Genomic DNA, 19,074 nt, shown 5'->3' with positions numbered 1-19,074 from the left:
AATCGGACGTTTACATTTGAATAGATGTGGCTCACTGCCTGCAGTTTCTATCTTCGTTGTCTACGCACCAACATCTCATTATGATGAAAGAGAAATCGAGAAGTTCTACATGGAGCTAGAGAAATTCTATAAAGAAGACCACACCTTCTACAAGATCATTGTGGGTGATTTTAATGCCAAGATAGGACCGAGAAGATCAGCTGAAGAACTTCACATCGGAACCCATGGCCTAGAATGGAACGAACAGGGTGAGAGACTGTCTGAGTTCATCATGTCGACCAAGACCATTCATGGTAACTCACAGTTCCAGAAGGCAGAATCTAAACGATGGACATGGGAGTCTCCCGGTGGACGATTCCACAACGAAATAGACCACATCATATTCAATCGACGGTTTTGCCTGACTGATGTCGCTGTTGTCCCAAAATTTCGAACGGGATCGGACCACCGTCTCCTTCGTGCAAAATTCTACTTCACAGAGCGGGGAGAAAGGGCTGCAAAGTTCAAAAAGAGAACTCCCAGAACGACCACCAACTGGGAACTCTTTGCTACTATTGCGGCAACATGGGAAGATGCCATTGTTGACAACATTGACGAGGAATACGATCGACTGGTTCAGCACCTCCATGAATGTGCAAGGAACGCCAAGAGAGAGATAGCCACAAAAAGTCGCCTATCTTCGAAAACTCTTGAGCTAATTCGCCAGCGTGGTTTGGCGCATGCCTCAGGCAACCGCAAGCTAACGTCCGAGCTTGCAAAGCAGTGCAGAGATGCGATCAAGGAAGACCTCAAAGAGAGAAGAGCAGAAGTACTAGTAGATGCGGCAGAAGCTGGGAAAAGTATTCGTAACGCCCGCCTGTCCTTCGCCAACTATAAGACCAAGATGACTGCCCTCCGACGTCCTGATGGATCCATCACATCCTCCAGAACGGCAATGGAGAAGATTATCCATGACTTCTACTCAAATCTCTTCGATAGCCATGTCCACTTGCCGACATACCAAATTCCACAGGATGGGTATGTCGTTCCCAACGTTCTCCCTTCCGAAATCCGACACGCCATTTCGTCAGTAAAGAAGCAAACAGCACCCGGCCCAGACAAAGTCAGACCTGAACACCTGAAGAACCTGCCGTCAGTACTCATCAATACACTGGCTCGGCTCTTCACTCGCTACCTGTCTGAATGCAAGGTTCCATCTCAATGGAAAACCAGCAGGACCGTACTACTGTTCAAGAAGGGAGACATCCATGACATTGGCAACTATCGCCCGATCTGCCTATTGTCTGTCATCTACAAGTTGTTCACTCGAGTCATCCTGAATAGGATTGGCAGAACACTAGATGAAGGACAACCATGTGAGCAAGCAGGGTTCCGCAAAGGATTCAGCACCATCGACCATATCCACACGATAACCAAACTCATTGAGGTTTCTCGGGAGTTCAAGATGCCGCTCTGCTTAACGTTCATTGATTTAAAGAAGGCCTTTGATTCTGTTGAGACGGAAGCGGTCATTGAAGCCCTAGCCAATCAGGGCATTCAAGCCCAATACATCAGGATCCTCCGTGAGCTGTATTGCGGATTCACTACCAGGATCTCACCATTCTACAAAGAAGTGATCGTTGATGTCAAGAGAGGGGTGCGGCAGGGTGATACCATTTCACCAAAACTCTTCAGTGCCACCCTCGAGAACATCATGCGACGACTGGAATGGGAAGGAATGGGAGTGAAGATAGATGGTCGGCAACTACACCACCTCCGCTTTGCTGATGACATTGTTTTAATAACACCAAACATCAGCCAAGCGGCACAAATGCTGGCCGACTTTGACCGTGAGTGTGGAAAGGTAGGACTACAGCTGAATCTTACGAAGACAATGTTTATGAGAAACAGCCTTGTTCCTGACGCCCCATTCGCTCTCAATGGAACGACCATCTCCGAATGCAACAGCTATGTGTACCTAGGTCGAGAGGTCAACATGACAAATGACCTGGCACCCGAGCTGCGCAGGAGGAAGAGAGCGGCTTGGAACACCTTCAAGAACGTCGAAGAAATAGCTAAGAGGACGAAGAACCTCCGGCTCCGGGCACATCTCTTTGATTCCACTGTTCTTCCTGCATTAACATATGCCTCAGAGACCTGGGCCCTACGCAAACAAGATGAGAACGCCATTCAGGTCTCCCAAAGAAGAATAGAAAGAGCTATTCTTGGAATATCACGTTTCACTCAAATGAGAGAACGAATCCGGAGTTCTGACATCCGTCGACGATCAAGGATCAGGGACGCTGTCTCATTTGCCAAGGTGTCGAAAATCAGATGGGCTGGTCACGTAATGAGATTTAAAGACGACCGTTGGACTAGAGCTGTTACTGATTGGATTCCACGGGATGTCAAGAGACCGCGTGGCCGCCCACCTACCAGATGGTCAGACTTCTTTGTCAAGGTCATGAACGATCGGTTTGAGGCCCTCCATGTTCCCGGAGGGAAGAGATGCCATTGGGCTACACTAGCACGCGACAGGGACAAATGGAGACGTTACTGGCGCCCGCTCGAGCAAATCGACGACTAACGGGAAGTTAAGTGATTAAGTTAAGTGATAACAATGTTTCACTTTATTTTTTTTTTCGCTTTTTGGGTCACACCCAGCGATGCTCAGGGGTTACTCCTGACTCATGCACTCAGGAATTACTCCTGGCGGTGCTCGGGGGACCATATGGGATGCTGGGAATCGAACCTGGGTTGGCCATGTTGGCTGCGTGCAAGGCAAATGCCCTACCTGCTGTGCTATCGCTCCAGCCCCATGGCTTAATATTTTGAGAAGGAAAAAAATGAGGGCCAGAGACATAGTACTGGGGATAGGGCACTTGCCTTGCGTGCAGTTGCCTGGGGTTGGATCCCCGGCAACCCACATGGTTTTGCCGAGCACTGCCAGGAGTGAGCCCTGAGAACAGAGCCAGGAGTGAGCCCTGAGCGGAGCCGTGTAAGCCACCCCTCTCCCACAGTGGCAGGCGTATAAAAAAAATATGAGACATCCAAGGAGAAATGCAGGTGAAGATGAACAAGATGAACACAGAGATTAGGAAACCCATTAACACTGCAGGACACAGGCCAGAGATCCCACTGGAGGTCAGGCACTTGCCTTGCACACGGCTGACCCCAGTTGGATCCCCTCATAGAGCCCTGAGTACTGCCAGGGGTCATTTCGGAGCTCAGAGCCAGGAGCAGTCCCTGTGCACCTCTGTGTGGTCCCAAGCACTACCCCCCACACAGAAAGACCAAAACCACACAAAACCACAGGACTCTAGGACAGCCGACTTCAACTCCCGGGCTGTAGGCAGTCCCCGGGTGTGGATAGGCTGACAGCCCTGGGCTGGTGCCTTGGTGCTGACCGCGTGGACCCGTGTGCAGGACAGGTGCCATCCACAGGTGTGACAGGTGTAAGAACGCTGCTCTGAGACAGCTTGTTGTGGTCATTTGAGGGCATGCCTGGTGGTGCTCAGGGCTCACTCTTCGCTCTGTGCTCAGGGATCACTCCTAGTGGTTCTTGGGGGACCATATGCAGTGCTGGGGATCGAACCCAGGCTGGAAACACAGAAGGCAAGCACCTTGTTCCCTGTGTGTGTGTGTGTATGTGTACATGTGTGCGTATGTATACTTTATCGCCTGTACTATCTCTATAGCTGCAGGTGTGCATGTGTGTGTATGTGTGTACCTTATCCCCTATACTATCTCCACAGCTGCAAGTGTGTGTGTATGTGTATATGTGTGTATGTGTATGTGTGTATACCTTATCCTCTGTACTATCTCTGCAACTGTGTGTACATGTGTGTGCATATGTATGTCCATGTGTGTGTATACCTTATTCCCTGTACTATCTCTGCAGCTGCAGAAGTTTTTGTATATGTGTGTGTGTGTGTGTGTATGCCTTATCCCCTGTACTATCTCTGCAGCTGCAGGGTGTGTGTGTGTGTGTGTGTGTGTGTGTGCATGTATGTGTTTACCTTGTCCCCTGTATTATCTCTGCAGCTGCAGGTGTATGTGTGTATATATGTGTGTGTATGTATGTGCGTGTGTGTGTGTATATACCTTATTCCCTGTACTATCTCTGTAGCTGCAGTGTGTGTGTGTATGTATGTATGTATGTATGTATGTATGTGTGTGTGTATACTTTATTCCCTGTACTATCTCTGCAGCTGCAGGATGTGTGTGTGTGTATATGTGTGTGTGTATGTGTGTGTGTATATGTATGTGCGTGCGTGTGTATATATACCTTATTCCCTGTGCTATCTCTGCAGCTGCAGAAGTGTTTGTGTATGTGTGTGTGTGTGTGTGTGTATGCCTTATCCCCTGTACTATATATATCTGCAGCTGCAGGGTGTGTGTGTGTGTGTGTGTGTGTGTGTGTGTGTATGTGTGTGTGTGCTGGGGATGGCACCCAGGCCCTCTCCCAGGCAAGGCTGGCATTCCACCCTGAGCTGAAAGCCCCGGCCTGCTCGGCTCTATACCACTATCCAAAGCCTTAGAAGACTCATCGGGGCTTTGGCACAAAAGTCAGTGATTTTCGGGCAAGTCCTCTGATGGAGCCAAAGGCTGGCCGTGGAGGCATGAGGGACCAAACCTGGGGCCCACGTACCTGACACGATGGCCTGCTGGTCTAACTTTTCCAGACACGCGCTTCTGAGCTCCATGTCCCCCGCCAGAGAGAACGTGTATGCCAGGAGGGCCTGCGTGTACTGGGAGCTGGCCGAGGCCGCGGAGTTTCGGAGGCACTTCAAGCCCTGAGCCACCATCGGATCCTGAAACGGGAAGGGAGGGGCTGGACTCCCTGTGCCAGAGCAGGTCATTCGGGGCGTTCTTGAGGGTCAAAGGCAGAAGCGGGCCAGGGAGCAGGGGCTCAGAGAACCGAGGGCAGACGTGGCGTGCAGGAGACCGGAGTTTAGTCCCTGGTCCCGCATGATCCCTGAGCAACCCCAGGAGAAACCCCCCCGCCCCCCAAGATGGCTGGGTGTGACCCAATCCCTCACGCTCTCCCACGTAAATAAAAATACACACGGGAATAGGCGGAGCGATAGCACAGCGGGTAGGGCGTTTGCCTTGCACGTGGCTGACCCCGGTTCGATTCCTCCACCCCTCTCGGAGAGCCCGGCAAGCTACCGAGAGTATCTCGCCCGCACGACAAAGCCTGGCAAGCACCCCATGGCATATTCGATACGCCAAAAACAATAACAACAAGTCTCACAAGGGAGATGTTACTGGTGCCCGCCCGAGCAAATCGATGAACAACAGGAGGACAGTGCTACAGTGCTACATACGGGAACAGCAGAACAGGGGCCCGGGTGGCAGTGTAAAGGGCTTGAGGGCAGACTTTGCAGGCAGGAGGCCTGACTATCCCGGGCACTGAATAGTCCTCCAGCAGTGTCAGGAGCAACCCACAAGCACTGCTAGAGGTCAGGAGTAACCCCCAATGGGGGACCGGAGCGAGAGCACAGTGGGTAGGGCGTTTGCCTTGCATGTGGCCTACCCAGGTTCGATCCCCGGCATCCCATATGGTTCCTCGAGTACCGTCAGGAGTGATTCCTGAGTGCAGAGCTTGGATGTCCTTCCTAAACATCCCCGGATGTGACCCAAAGACCTCCCCGCCCCGCAAAAGTGATAAAAGGCAGACAAAGGGGCCCACACGGTTCCAGGAAGAGCCACGAGAGAGGAGGAGAATGATGGGAACTCACCCGGGGACTCCTGCCCATCTCCAGCAAAGCCGCCGTGATGTAGGCCGTCAAGGAGACCTCATCGTCCACGCCGCCCTAAGGGACAGAGAGCGGGGACATGCAGACCAGGCAGCCTCGGCCACGCCACACACAGTGGCTCTGTGTGAGGGCCACAGAACAGCCGGAGGTGCTGGAGTGGGTTCTTGGCAGGCGCCAGGCCCCGGGTTGGGTCCCAGCACTGCAGAGCCACTCAGTACCACCAGCACTGGACACACAGGTCCACCGATGCTCCCTCAACCCCACCCGTTCCCCAGAGCATTTCTCAGGAACTCTCCCCTACCGAATCCAAACAGTCAGCCCCACAAACGCACAAATGGCTTTGTTTTTCTTTGAAGAGCAGGTTTGGGGACTGGACTGACAGTACAGTGGGTAGGGTGTTAGCTTTGCATGCGGCCGAGCCGGGTTCAATTCCCAGCATCCCGTAGGGTCCCCCAAGCACCGCCAGGAGTAACTCCTGAGTGCAGAGCCAGGAGTAACCCCTGTGCATTGCTGGGTGTGACCCAAAAAGTAAAAAAAAAAAAAAGCAGGTTTGTGGGGGTTCTGTTGGAATTTGCAATCCCAATCAGTTCTTCGGGGGAGACTGAGGCTGCTGAGCTGGGAAGCCACGTGCAGAACAAAGTTCTAGATCAGATGCTGGTTTAGCAGACACTGTGGGAGCTGGGGGCTGAGGTAGACTTAGCATCACGCCTGGGCTATGCAGAAACAGGGCTGAGGGGCCGGAGCAACGGGACAGTGGGTAGGACGTTTGTCTTGCACACGTGGCTGACCTGGATTTGGTCCCCAGCACCCACCCCCGTAAGATCCCCCTAGCACTGCCAGGAGCCACCCCTGAGCACAGAACCAGGAGTAAGCCCTGAGCACCACTGGGTGTAGCACAAAGATTTTTTTTTTTAAGGATAACTCTTTTTTTTTTAAGGGGCTGCAGTGATAGTACAGTGGAGAGGGCGGTTGCCTGGCATGTGGCTGACCCAGGTTCAATTTCCAGCATCCCATAGGGTCCCCTGAGCACTGCCAGGAGCAATTCCTGAGTGCAGAGCCAGGAGGAGCCCCTGAGCATCGCCAGGTGTGACCCAAAAAGCAAAAAAAAATAATAATAATAATAATTTTTTTAGAGAGGAGAACTGTGGGGCCAGAGTGATAGCACAGCGGGCAGGGCACTTGCCTTGAACATGCCTGACCTGATCCCCAGCATCCCATATAGTTCCCTGAGCACCACCAGGAGTGATCCCTGAGCACTGCCGGGTGTGACCCAAAATCAATAAAGAAAAGCAGGGCTGAGCCTTGCGGCTAGCCGATATCCAGTGTCCCGCTGACCCGCCGAGCACAAGGACCTGGGCTGGCCCAACGCAGCCGCACCTTCATCGCTGTGTGAAGCAGCTTCCCCACGTTGGTGAAACAACCACTGGGGAGCTGGTTGCCCGCCATCCACTTGAGAGCCTCCTGGATGTTCTTGTCATCGATGAAGATGAATTTCTGAGCTTGGCCGAAGCACTTGGTGACGAAGGCGGTGAGCCTACGGGAACATAGAGCAGAATGAGTTTGGTTATTTTTTTTTGCTTTTTGAGTCACACCCAGCAATGCACAGGGGTTAGTTCCAGCTCATGCACTCAGGAATGACTCCTGATGGTGCTCGGGGGACCATGTGGGATGCTGGGAATCGAACCCGGGTCAACCGCGTGCAAGGCAAACGCCCTACCCGCTGTGCTATCACTCCAGCCCCCAGAGCGGAATGAGTTTATTCAGGTGACTGGTTCCCGGGAGAGGAGGCACATGGGGACAAGGATCAGGGAGGCTCGAAGGCAGGGAGAAGGGCGCAGAGATGGCATGAAGGAGGCAGGGGACGAGGTACAATAAAGAAACGGGGCGCCACAGTGAGAAGTCAAAGTGCTGAGTAGACACTTCACATGCGAGGGGCCCGGATGGAATCCCTGGGACCGCATGGTCTCCTGAGCACTCCCGGGAGCAACCTCCAAGCACACACAGAGCCAGGAGTAGCCCCTAGTACGGCCAGTATGGCCCAACCTGCCCCTTCCCCCTGATAACAGGAATGGGGGCAGGAGAGTGGGGTGGGAGAGGACCCGGAAATGAACAGGGGTGGAGGGATGGGGCGGGGGCGGGGAACATGATAGGCAGGAAACTATCCAGAAGAACAATCCCAGGGTGCTCAATGCAATTAAGCAATCTAAAATCAAAAAATATATCAAAGTGGGGGCTGGAGCAACAGCACAGTGGGTAGGGCGTTTGCCTTGCACTCGGTCAACCTGGGTTCGATTCCCAGCATCCCATAGGGTCCCCTGAGCACCGCCAGGGGTAATTCCTGAGTGCAGAGCCAGGAGGAACCCCTATGCATTGCCAGGTGTGACCTAAAAATAAATAAATATATATATATATATATATATATATATATATCTCAAAGAGAAACACACAAAAGAATCTCTGAACCTAGCAGCTCACTCACTGCAGAGATGCCTCTGGACTTTAAGCCAGGCCGACTTCACTGGGGGCCTCAGACGGGGGCAGGCGTCATCCCTCCACCTGCCCCTGAAGAACCCTAGCAGCTGCCAACTTTCAGAACCCAGTGAGGAGAGCAGGTACATGGGTTCAGTGACGGCAAAGTCCAGGCCTCAAGGGATAGGGGATGGGCCAATCCTTCTCATCCCCTCATCTCCATGGGACCCTGGAGGTCCCGCCTACAGACTGCCTGCAACTGCTACTTAAGTTTCTTAATAGCCATGAGCCAGACACACAAAGGCATCTCAGAACCAAGCAGCTCTCTGCAGAGATTTCTCCGGACCCTAATTATCTAAAATTTTAGAATTCCAGACTGCACTACGTCCTATGCTACTCATAACAAGCAATACAAAAGAGAGTATGGGGGAGATTGTCTGCCATAGAGGCGGGAGAAAGGGGGAATGGGGGAATAATATTGGGTACCTTGGTGGTGGAAGGGGTGCACTGGTGGAGGGATGGGTGAGTGATCATTGTATGACTGAAACTCAAACATGAAAGCTTTGTAACTGTATCTCACAGTGATTCAACTAAATATATATATATATATATATATATATATATATATATATATGGAGAGGGCTGGAGCGATAGCACAGCGGTAGGGCGTTTGCCTTGCATGCAGCCAACATGGCTGACCCGAGTTCGATTCCTCCGCCCCTCTCGGAGAGCCCAGCAAGCTGCCGAGAGTATCTCGCCCACAGGGCAAAGCCTGGCAAGCTCCCCGTGATGTATTTGATATGCCAAACACACAAAAGTCTCACACTGGAGACGTTACTGGCCTGCTCGAGAAAATCGATGAACAACGGGACGGCAGTGACAGGACAGTGACAGTGACATATAAAAGGAGGAGTGGAGGAGGGGAGTGGGGGCAGGTCCCTGGAGCTTGGGGTGCAGTGCTCCCGGGCCCACAGTACCAGGTGTTTCCGTCTCCATCCTGCTCCCCGAAAGCGCTGTAAGAGCCGTTGCTGTGTTTGTAGAGAAGTTCCTGCTGGTACCCTGTGACACAGGAAGTGATTTTAGCTTTTAGATCCGGGTGAGTTTCCAAACATACCCTGAGGCTTTCCCAGATATGGACCCATCAGGAGCTCTCACCCTTTTCTTTTGGGGGGCGGGGCAGGAATAGGTCCTGCTGGGGGGATGGAGCCCAGGACCCCCTGCCTGCACTCCATTCCTGTGAGCTGCCTCCCCACCCCCCTGTATCCTAACACACTGCCACAGGCCCTCGGAAGGCTGCAGGTAACCGGAGGGTCACGAGAGCATGAGGAGGAAGGCGGAACGGGCAGATCCCAAGAAGCCCATATCCAGAAAACCCACACCGATGTGGACTGGGACCGCTCTCCTCTGCTCTTCCCCAGAAGATAAGCCCATTATAAAGATGTTTGTCTTGATAGACTGAGGCCACAGGATATGTACAAACTTAGCCAGGATAGATTAAGACAGGAAACTGACGAAAGGTTCTTCTAATGATTCCTGGTTCTAAGCAATAAATATTGACTGTAGGATGTTGGGGCTCTTAGTTCAAGAGGTTGTGAGCCCTCGGATCCCACACTTTCTGCCTCATTTTCTTCTGCTTTCCCTTTCTTTCTTTCTTTCTTTCTTTCTGTTCTTTCTTTCTTTCTTTCTTCCCCTTTGTTTTTGTCTTTGCACTCAGAAATTATTCCTGGCAGTGCTCAGGGGACCATATGGGATGCTGGGATAAACCCCAGGTCGGGTGCCTGTAAATCAAATATCCAACCTGCTGTCCTATTGCTCCAGATCCTCTATATCATTTCCCTTTGGGCGGGGGGGGGGGGGGGTCTGTGGTGGTGATACGGATGGGCCACCCTGGTGGTGCTGAGCGGCCTCACTCCTGATTCTGTGCTCAGGAACCATTTCTGGGGGACTCGGGGTACCATATAGGATGTTGGAGATTGAAGTCGAGTTGTCTACGTGCAAGGCAAATGCCCTACCCACTGTCCTATCTCTCCGGCCCCCTATGACTATTATTATTATTATTATTATTATTATTGTCACACGCAGCACAGCTGGGAAGCCTCCCAGCTCTGTGCCTGGGTGCTGCTCCCGATAGTGCTCGGATCGGACCTCAATCACCTCCCGCCTGCAAAGCCTGCACTGGGCCCACCCAACCACCCTCCCAGTGCCGGGAGAAAGGTCCTCGCGAGTGACTCACCTTTCTCCAGGAAGCCCAGGGCGCGTGTGCTGATCTCCTCCGTCAGCTGCCCCGATGTCTGTAGGTACTGCAGCACGTAGATGATGGGTGCGAAAAGCACCATGTTCTGTTCCCCGCAGCCGCTGGGCATCTGCACCAGGCTGTCAAGGTTCTGCAGGGCTGTGCCCATGATGTCTCCTGCAAATGCGTGGAGGGAAAGGAGCCCTGAGCAGCTGTCACTCAAGACACAGGCGCACATGACAGGGCATTTGGTTATTGCTGTTTTTTTTTGGGGGGGGGGTCATGTCCGGCAATGTACAGGGGTTCCTCCTTGCTCTGCACTCAGGAATTACTCCTGGCGGTGCTTGGGGGACCCTATGGGATGCTGGGAATCGAACCCGGGTCAGCCGCGTGCAAGGCAAATGTCTATCCGCTGTACTATCATCACTCCAGCCCTGGTTATCGCTGTTGTTGCTGGGTTTTGTTTATTCCTTTGTTTCTGGGCCACTTCCGGTGGTGCTCAGGTTTGACCCCTGATTCTGTGCTCAGGGATCCCTCCTGGTGGGGGCTTGGGGAACCACATGGGGTAGCTGGGGATTGAACCTGGGTGGGCTGCATGCTAGGCAGGCAGCCTACTTGCTGCTCTTTCTCTCTGCACCCATGCTGGTTTTTTTGTTTTTTTTTATGATTCACTGTGAGATACAGTTACAGACTTACAAACTTTCATGCTTACCTTTCAGTCACACAATGATCGAGTACCCATCCCTCCACCAGTGCCCATTCTCCACCACCAATGTTCCCAATATCCCTCCTGCCACCCCGCCACCCCTTCCCACCCCTGCCTCTGTGGCAGGCACATTCCCTCTGTCTCTGTCTCTGTCTCTGTCTCTCTCTCTCTCTTTTGGGGTGTTATGGTTTGCAATACAGATACTGAGAAACCATCATGTTTGGTCCATAATCTACTTTCAGCACAAATCTCCCATCCCGAGTGGGCCCTCCAACCACCATTGACTTAGTGGTCCCTTCTCCATCCCAGCTATCTTTCCCCCAGCACATCAGGCCGTTTTCCAAGCCATGATGCGATCCTCCTGGCCTTTATCTCTACTGCAGGAACAGTTTGTAGGGCACCTCTACTCCCATTTCCCAGACTTTCTCCCGGCCCCTTCTGGGGACACATTCCCTTTTACTCTCTCTCTCTCTCCTTTTGGGTGTTATGGTTTGCAATACAGGTAGTAAGTGGCCAGCATGTTTGGTCCTTAGTCTACTTCCAGCACTTCCCGAGAGGGCCCTCCAAGCATCATTCACTTAGTGGTCAATCTGTTAGTTTTGAGTCACCCTGTGCTCCTCAGGGCCTATTCCCATCTGGGCTTGAGGGTACATGCAGTGCCAGGGATCTGGGCCCTGGGCCTCCTGCCTGCCAAGCCCATGTCCCAGCTCTCTTCCTGGCCCTCCTTTGTCTTGGTTTTTGTCCATAGTTTTTTTATTGAACATTCTGGGTCACACTGGGAAATGCTCTTTTGAGGCTGACTCTTGCCTCTGCATTCATTAATTACTCCTGGCGGGGCTCGGGGGATCATACAGGATGCTGGGGTTTGAACCCAGAGCTGTCATATGCTGCCCACTGTGCTATCTATCACTCTGACCATTTCTCTACTTTTTTTTTTTGCTTTATGGGTCACATCTGGTGTTTGGCGTTGCACAGGGGTGACTCCTGGCTCATGCACTCAGGAATTACTCCTGGCGGTGCTTGAGGGACCATATGGGATGCCGGGAATCTAACCCAGGCCGGCCGCATGCAAGGCAAATGCCCTCCTCCCCGCTGTGCTATCGTCCCAGCCCCTCTCTACCTTCTTATGGTCACTTTCGGGCCCCTTTACCACCTCAATGCCATTCGGCTCAAACATGGCTTTGCAATGGCCAACTGCTTCTAAATTTCTGCCAACCCATTCAAGGAAGCTGATTTAGTGACTGGCTTCCTCCTGTCTCTGAATGGGAGCGCGCTCTCATCCCACTTGTACAGTGAGTAAGCCCTTACCTAAAATAAACTCTTCTTCCCTTGTTTTCCTGTGTTTCAGTAGGGGGTGCAAATTTAGCAGTGCTGGGGTGAAGCGATAGCACAACGGGGAGGGCGTTTGCTTTGCATGCGGCCGACCTGGGTTCGATTCCCGGCATCCCATCTGGTCCCCCAAGCCAGGAGTAATTCCTGAGTGCAGAGCCAGGAGTGACCCCTGAGCATCACTGGGTGTGACCCAAAAAGAAAAAAGAAAATTTAGCAGTGCTGCTGATGGCTGTGTGGGGGGGGGGGGGGCGGGGGGGGGGCGGGTGGCTACTGCTGGCTCTGTGCTCAAGAGCGACCCCTGGTGGTGCTGGGGGAAACCACGTCTGCCGGTTCTGTCTTGACTTCTGTCTTGACACATGGTCCCTTCTGATATTCCTCTGCCGCTCCCATGCCTCCCCCCCCCCCCCAACCCCTGCAGCCTCCACCCCTTTTGAGCCCAGCCCCTCCCCGCAGTGGCTCACCCAAAACAGTAACGTAAGCCTTGGTGGAATCAGGCACAACGTCCTTCGGGGGTTCCAGGGAAATGGATTCGGAGACGACTTTTCCTGGGAAAGGCAGAGCAGAGAGAGAGACATTAAGGTTGTGGGTGGGGAGTTCAGAGCAGTGGGACGGGGGGGGGGGGGGGGGGGAGGGGCGTGGGGGGCCTGGGGAGGGGGAGGGTGTTGGCCTTGCAAAATCCCCTAGGGTCCCCCTTAGAGTACTTAGAGTACTTAGAGTACCACCAGGAGTGGGACTGGAGTGCAAAGCCAGGGGTGACGCCTGAGCATCGCCAGGTGTGACCCCAAATGCAAAAAAAGAAATAAAGAAAAAGAAAAAGAAAGGTTGGTTGTTCTCTGGCTCAAAATACCGCTCCATAATTTTTTTTTTTTTTCCCCTGCACTGTGGGTTTACCACATGGTGGAAAAAGATTTTGGAAGTGACCAGGCGTGTTCAGGGCAGTATGGCTGGAGACTGGAGGAAGGTTCCAAAGGAAACCAGATTTCCCACGGGCGTTGCTGAAACTCCCTTCCCCAGAGAGCCTGGCTGTGCTGTGCGCCAGTCTCTCCCTCTCTCTCTCTCTCTTTTTTTTTTTTTTGGCTTTTCGGGTCACACTCGACAATGCCTGGGGGTTCCTCCTGGCTCTGCACTCAGGAATTCCTCCTGGTGGTGCTCGGGGGACCCTATGGGATGCTGGGAATCGAACACGGATCGGCCGTGTGCAAGGCAAATGCCCTACCTGCTGTGCTCAGCCCCAGTGCACCCGTCTCTAAGTTTCTTCTCGGTGAGTGGGTGTGGTGAGGGTGTCCCCCAGGAGACTGTCCTGACCCCTCTCATCCCGGCTATTCTTCCCTGGGCCCAAGAACGTGACACCTCCAGCCCTTCTCCCGGGTCACCCACCTCTGGGGCACAGCAGGGAGCTGTGTGTCTTCTCCACAGGAACACCTTCAGGCTGGCACAAGGGAAGACAAGGATGGTGGAGACAATGAGGCAACATGGAAGACAGATGTCAGGGCAGGGGGCTCAGAAAGACTAGGAGGGCAGGGGCCGGATAGATAGTACAATGGGGAGGGTGTTTGCCTTGCAAGCGGCCAACCCAGGTTCAATCCCCGGCATCCCGTATGGTCCCTGAGCGCTGCCAGGAGTGATTCCGAGTGCAGAGCTAGGAGTTAGCCCTGAGCATCGCCCCAGAAAAAAAGACATGAATGGATGGTGGAGAGAAGACTTGGCAGGTAGAGCGCAGGATTCACAGGCCCAGGTTTGATTCCTGGCACTGCAGGGATCCCCGAGGACAGAGCTGGGCGTGGGCCCCAGAGCATAAGGAGTGTGATTCCAAAGCCCCCACCCCCAAATAAAACCAAATAGAAATCGGGCATTTTGGGAGAGAGGAGAGACCTCATATGGCCCCCACCAGGGCGTCTCTGAGTGCTGGAGAAAATAGACTTTCTGGGACCAGAGCAATAGTCCAGCAGGGAGGGTGTTTGCCTTGCATGCAACCAACCCGAGTTCAATCCCCAGCATCCCATAGGGTCCCCTGAGCTCCGCCAGGAGTAATTCCTGAGTGCAGAGCCAGGAGGAACCCTGAGCATTGTCAGGTGTGACCCCAAAAGAAAAATAATAAATAAAAATAAAGTTCCTTAAAATAAAAAAAAGAAAGAAGAAGACGATGGAAGAAGGAGGAGGAAGAGGAGGAGGAGGAGAAGAAGAAGAAGGAGAAGAAGGAGAAGGAGGAGAAGGAGAAGGAGAAGGAGAAGGAGAAGGAGAAGGAAAAGAAGAAGAAGAAGAAGAAGAAGAAGAAGAAGAAGAAGAAGAAGAAGAAGAAGAAGAAGAAGAAGAAGAAGAAGAAGAAGAAGAAGAAGAAGAGACAAACACCATCCACGGCTGTGCCGGACACTTTCAGGGCATCAATGTGGACTCAGTAGTGAGGGGCACTGGGAGTCAGGGATGAGAGGAGCGTCTCCCGCCCCCCTCACCCAGGTGGCAAGGTTTGTGCAGAGAGCAAGGGGGGGCAGTGCTTAGCCGGCCCCCTGCATCCCGCTGGCCTCCCCCACACTCACCTTGACCAGAACGGGCTTGATGAGGGTGTCACTCCGGCCCTTCGCAGGGACAAAGCCCTTTCGGCCCCCGCAGGGTTCATCACTGTCCAGAATTTGAGTGGTCACAGTGAAGTTGACATGACCTGAGAGGAAAGTAAGTACAGCATCCACTCAGGGTCCTGAGGAGGTCAGGGGCTCTTTCTTCCCCTCCCCTCTGCAGTTCTCTCGTACTTGAGGACACTGTCGCCACCTGTGGAGCCTGGCCTGCCCTTCCAGTCCTACTTAGGAGTCCCTTTGTCCAAGGACTTCTCACCCCCAGCACAGAAAACCCTGACTCAGTGGATTTGGGGCAGGGGATCGGGTAGGGCCCATATTCTAAATTCCCCCCCCCCCTTGGGGGATGGGGTGGACAGCCAACAGTGCTCAGGGTCTACTCCTGACTCTGTGACTGGGCATAGAGCCTACCAGCCCTTCCTCCTGGCAGTGCTGGAGTGGGGGTGGGGGGAACCGTCAGCGGGTGCCGGGAGTGGCACTGGGTTGGTCGCCCACAATGCAAGCACCTTGCCCTGGTGCCCTCTCTCGACCTCGCTTATTTCTTATCAGCACAGACTAGTATGGCCAAAACCAGCCAGAGCGATAGGACAGTGGGTTGGGCATTTGCCTTGCACGCGGCTGACCGGGGTTCGATCCCCGGCAGCCCATAGGGTCCCCACAGAGCACCGCCAGGAGTAACTCCTGAGTGCAGAGCCAGGAGTGAGCATTGCCGGATGTGTCCCCCAAAAGAAAAAAAATATCAGAAGAGGGGAGAGATTCGCAGTACACGCCGCCGCCTCTTACCCAGCTGCGTGGCCGTGATGTCCCAGTGAAGGGTTTTGGCCTCATCCGCACACAGGCAGCTGGAGGCTTGGGGGTCTGCTGGTGAATCCACGCGGTAGGCATCCGATGCCGCCAGATCAGTCTGGACCTGGTCACAGTGACGAGGGGGGGGGGGGTTGGGGGACGGGAGGTAGCACAGTTATAGGGCAACCCTTGGTACCCCAAACTCCCTGCAAGCACTGTCGGGTGCAGCCCTGGAGGACCCAGCGCTAACAGGGTGCCCTGGATACCCCCAGCACCCAGCACCCCATGGCTGGGGCCCTTGCCTTGAACAGCTGGCTCAGTCACCTGGCGGAGAATCACAGATGGGGACTCCACCCAAGCACTGCTTGGGAGCACCCCCCCCCCAAAAAAAAGTCCAAGTATCTGATGAGTAAAACAGACAGTACTCAGAGGGCTGGAGTGATAGTACAGCAGGTAGGGCGTTTGCCTTGCATGCGGCCGACCCCGGTTCGATTCCTCCGTCCTTCTCAGTGAGCCCGGCAAGCTACCGAGAGTATCCCACCCACATGGCAGAGCCTGGCAAGCTCCCCGTGGTGTATTCGAGATGCCAAAACCAGTAACAACTAGTCTTACAATGGAGACGTTACTGGTGCCTGCTCGAGTAAATTGATGAACAATGGGATAACAGTGCTACAGTGCTACCCAGAGGCTTAGGGATATTTGGGGGGCTGGCTGTCCCAGTGACATCCTTCCTGGTACTCCCAAGTGATGCTCCCCACCTGGGCACAAACTTCGGGGCCCCTGGTCCCCTGCCGCTCACCCTGATACACTCCTTCAGGTAGTTGAAGACGGTGGCGGAGAGGAGAAAGGCCTCCCCGCGGACCACGGAGTAGGGCAGGGTCAGGTCCACGAAGAAGGGCTGGAAGGCCGTCAGCCCCACGGGCGGGGAGAGGCCGAAGCCGCGGGCCCGGGAGGTGCAGAAGGTCACAGCCTTCCACTCGGTGATGGAATCGGGGACCACCAGGGGCACCACCTCCTCCCCCGAGCTCCTGCCAGAAAGAAACCCAGAAGCCGGAGTGAGAACCCGAGAGGCCACGAGGCCTGGCGGTGGGGGTGGGTGAGAGGGGGCTGGTGTGGAGAGACGAGGATGGGGTTCAGGGACCCCTCTGCTGAGATGCATCCCAGGCCCCAATAGGTGCTTTTATTTTGCCGGTCACACCCAGCAATGCTCAGGGTTCCTCCTGGCTCTGCCCTCAGGAATTACTCTTGGTGGTGCTTGGGGGACCCTCTGGGATGCTGGGGATTGAACCTGGGTTGGCTGAGTGCAAGGCAAGCATCCTTCCAGGTTGGTTTTCTTTCTTTCTTTGTTTCTTTCTTTGTTTCTTTCTTTCTTTCCTTTCTTTCTTTCTTTTTTTCTTTTTGGGTCACACAGCAATGCTCAGGGGTTACTCCTAGCTCTGCACTCAGGAATTACCTCTCAGGTGGTGCTCATCTGGGATGCTGGGAATCGAACCTAGGTCCGCCACGTGCAGGGCAAACACCCTCCCTGCTGTGCTATTGCTCCAGCCCCCCAATAGGTGCTTTTGACTTTGTGGGGTTCTGGACTGGGCCTGCACCATCCTCAGTGTACATAGGAAGGGGGCAGGGAGGAGGGGAGGAGTGCACACCCACTGGTGTCAGAGGCTACTCCTGGCTCTGTGCTCAGGGGTCAGCCTTGGTGCTCAGAGACGGTATGTGATGCAGGGGGCCCAAACCCGTGTCCGCTGCATGCAAAGAAAACACCTCAACTCTGCCCCATTTCCTAGCCCCAGAGGTCTGGGTCTGTTTTCTGGTTTTTGCTTTGGGGGCAGTGCTCAGGGATCACTCCTGGCCCTGCACTCAGGACTTGCTTCTGGTGGTGCTCTGGGACCCTATGGGATGTCGGGGATCGAACCCGGGTCAGTTGCGTGCAAGATAAACACCCTCTCTGCTGGACTGTTGTTCCAGTCCCTTCTTTGTCTTGTTTGTTCTTTTAAGCCGTCCCTGGCAGTGCTCAGGGATCATTCCTGGCTGGGCTTGGGAGACCCTATGCTGAGATGCACCCCGGACCCCCAGTAGGTGCTTTTGACTTTGAGAGGTTCTGGACGGGGCCTGCACCAGCCTCCGTGTATATAGGAAGATGAGGCAGGCGGCAGAGGGGGAGCGGGTGCACACCCTGTGGTACCAGAGGCTACTCCTGGCTCTGTGCTTATACGGGGTTCATGGAATTAAACCCCGGGGTCAGTCAGATGCAAGGCAAGTGTCTTACCCACTGTCCTCTCTCTGGACCCTCTGCATTTGTTTTCTTTTTCCTTTTGGCTTTTGTGTCATACCTGGCAGGGGTTACTCCTGAGTCTGCACTTAGGAATCACTCCCAGTGTTGCCTGGGCGACCCTCTGGGATGCCGGGGATTGAGCCTGGGTTGGCTGTGTGCAAGGCAGGCAGACTTCTGGGTATTTTTGTTTTGTTTTGCTTTGTTTTGTTTTTTGCTTTTTGGGTCACACCCAGCGATGCTCAGGGGTTACTCCTGGCTCTCCTGGGCTCGGGGCACCATATGAAATGCTGGGAATTGAACCCGGAGTGGCTGCATGCAGGGCAAATGCCTTCCCCACTGTCCTATCACTCTATTTTTTTTCTCTCTGAGGGGAGGTTGAGGTCACACCAGTAACCCACAAAGGCGTTACTCCCAGCTTGGTGCTCAGGGGGTGGTTCCCAGCATTGCCCAGGGAGCTATGGAGTGCCGGCTCGAACTCGGGGCTCCTTTCAGCAAAGCCCACACTGGGTTCAGCCCTTAGAGCCACAAGCTTGGTCCCCACCATTGACTCTCCTGGGCGTGAGGTTCCAGAGCTGCAGTGGGTTGATCCTGAGTTCTCTGGTCTGGCTCCCCTCAGGCGGACTCACCCAATGGGGAACAGATCCCAGAGCCACGTCTCGGGGAAGTACTGGCGGATGGATGACCCTTCCGGAAGCGAGGAGGTCGACGTGAAACCATCTGGGTGGTTGAGAGCATCTTCTAGACGGGCTGAGAACACAGGGGCTTTGGCAAGCAGCTCACAGTACCCCAGACCAGGAGGAAAGATCCCTGGGGCGCTGAGCACTGAGCCTGTGTGTGCATGCGTGCATTTGTGTGTGCACATGTGTGTGCATGCTTGTGTGTGCGTGTGTGGGCATGCATGTTTGTGTTTGTGCACGTGTGTGTATGCATGTGCGTCTATGCATGTGTGCACATGTGAGTTGTTGCAT

The 19,074-nt window shown here is 53.9% G+C and overlaps 1 protein-coding gene across 1 annotated transcript in view; it reads right to left on the bottom strand.

The window, feature by feature from the left end:
- The window catches only part of A2ML1 (alpha-2-macroglobulin like 1), a 59,660-nt gene that overhangs the window by 14,391 nt on the left and 26,195 nt on the right, over positions 1-19,074 (bottom strand). Inside the window, exons 18-28 of the mRNA XM_056134680.1 lie at positions 18,733-18,841; positions 16,634-16,862; positions 15,832-15,958; positions 15,016-15,137; positions 13,859-13,910; positions 12,943-13,026; positions 10,444-10,620; positions 9,188-9,269; positions 7,119-7,275; positions 5,724-5,798; positions 4,631-4,793 (exon numbers count right to left, since the gene is read on the bottom strand). Of these exons, the coding sequence (XP_055990655.1) occupies positions 4,631-4,793; positions 5,724-5,798; positions 7,119-7,275; positions 9,188-9,269; positions 10,444-10,620; positions 12,943-13,026; positions 13,859-13,910; positions 15,016-15,137; positions 15,832-15,958; positions 16,634-16,862; positions 18,733-18,841 (1,377 nt within the window). The remainder of the gene's footprint in view (positions 1-4,630; positions 4,794-5,723; positions 5,799-7,118; positions 7,276-9,187; positions 9,270-10,443; positions 10,621-12,942; positions 13,027-13,858; positions 13,911-15,015; positions 15,138-15,831; positions 15,959-16,633; positions 16,863-18,732; positions 18,842-19,074) is intronic.

The sequence above is a fragment of the Sorex fumeus genome, unplaced genomic scaffold, assembly GCF_029834395.1.
Source record: "Sorex fumeus unplaced genomic scaffold, SorFum_2.1 ptg000101l, whole genome shotgun sequence".
NCBI classification, from domain to species: Eukaryota; Metazoa; Chordata; class Mammalia; order Eulipotyphla; family Soricidae; genus Sorex; species Sorex fumeus.
Note: the sequence above shows the minus strand (reverse complement) of the source record. Positions and strands in the feature narration are given on the sequence as shown.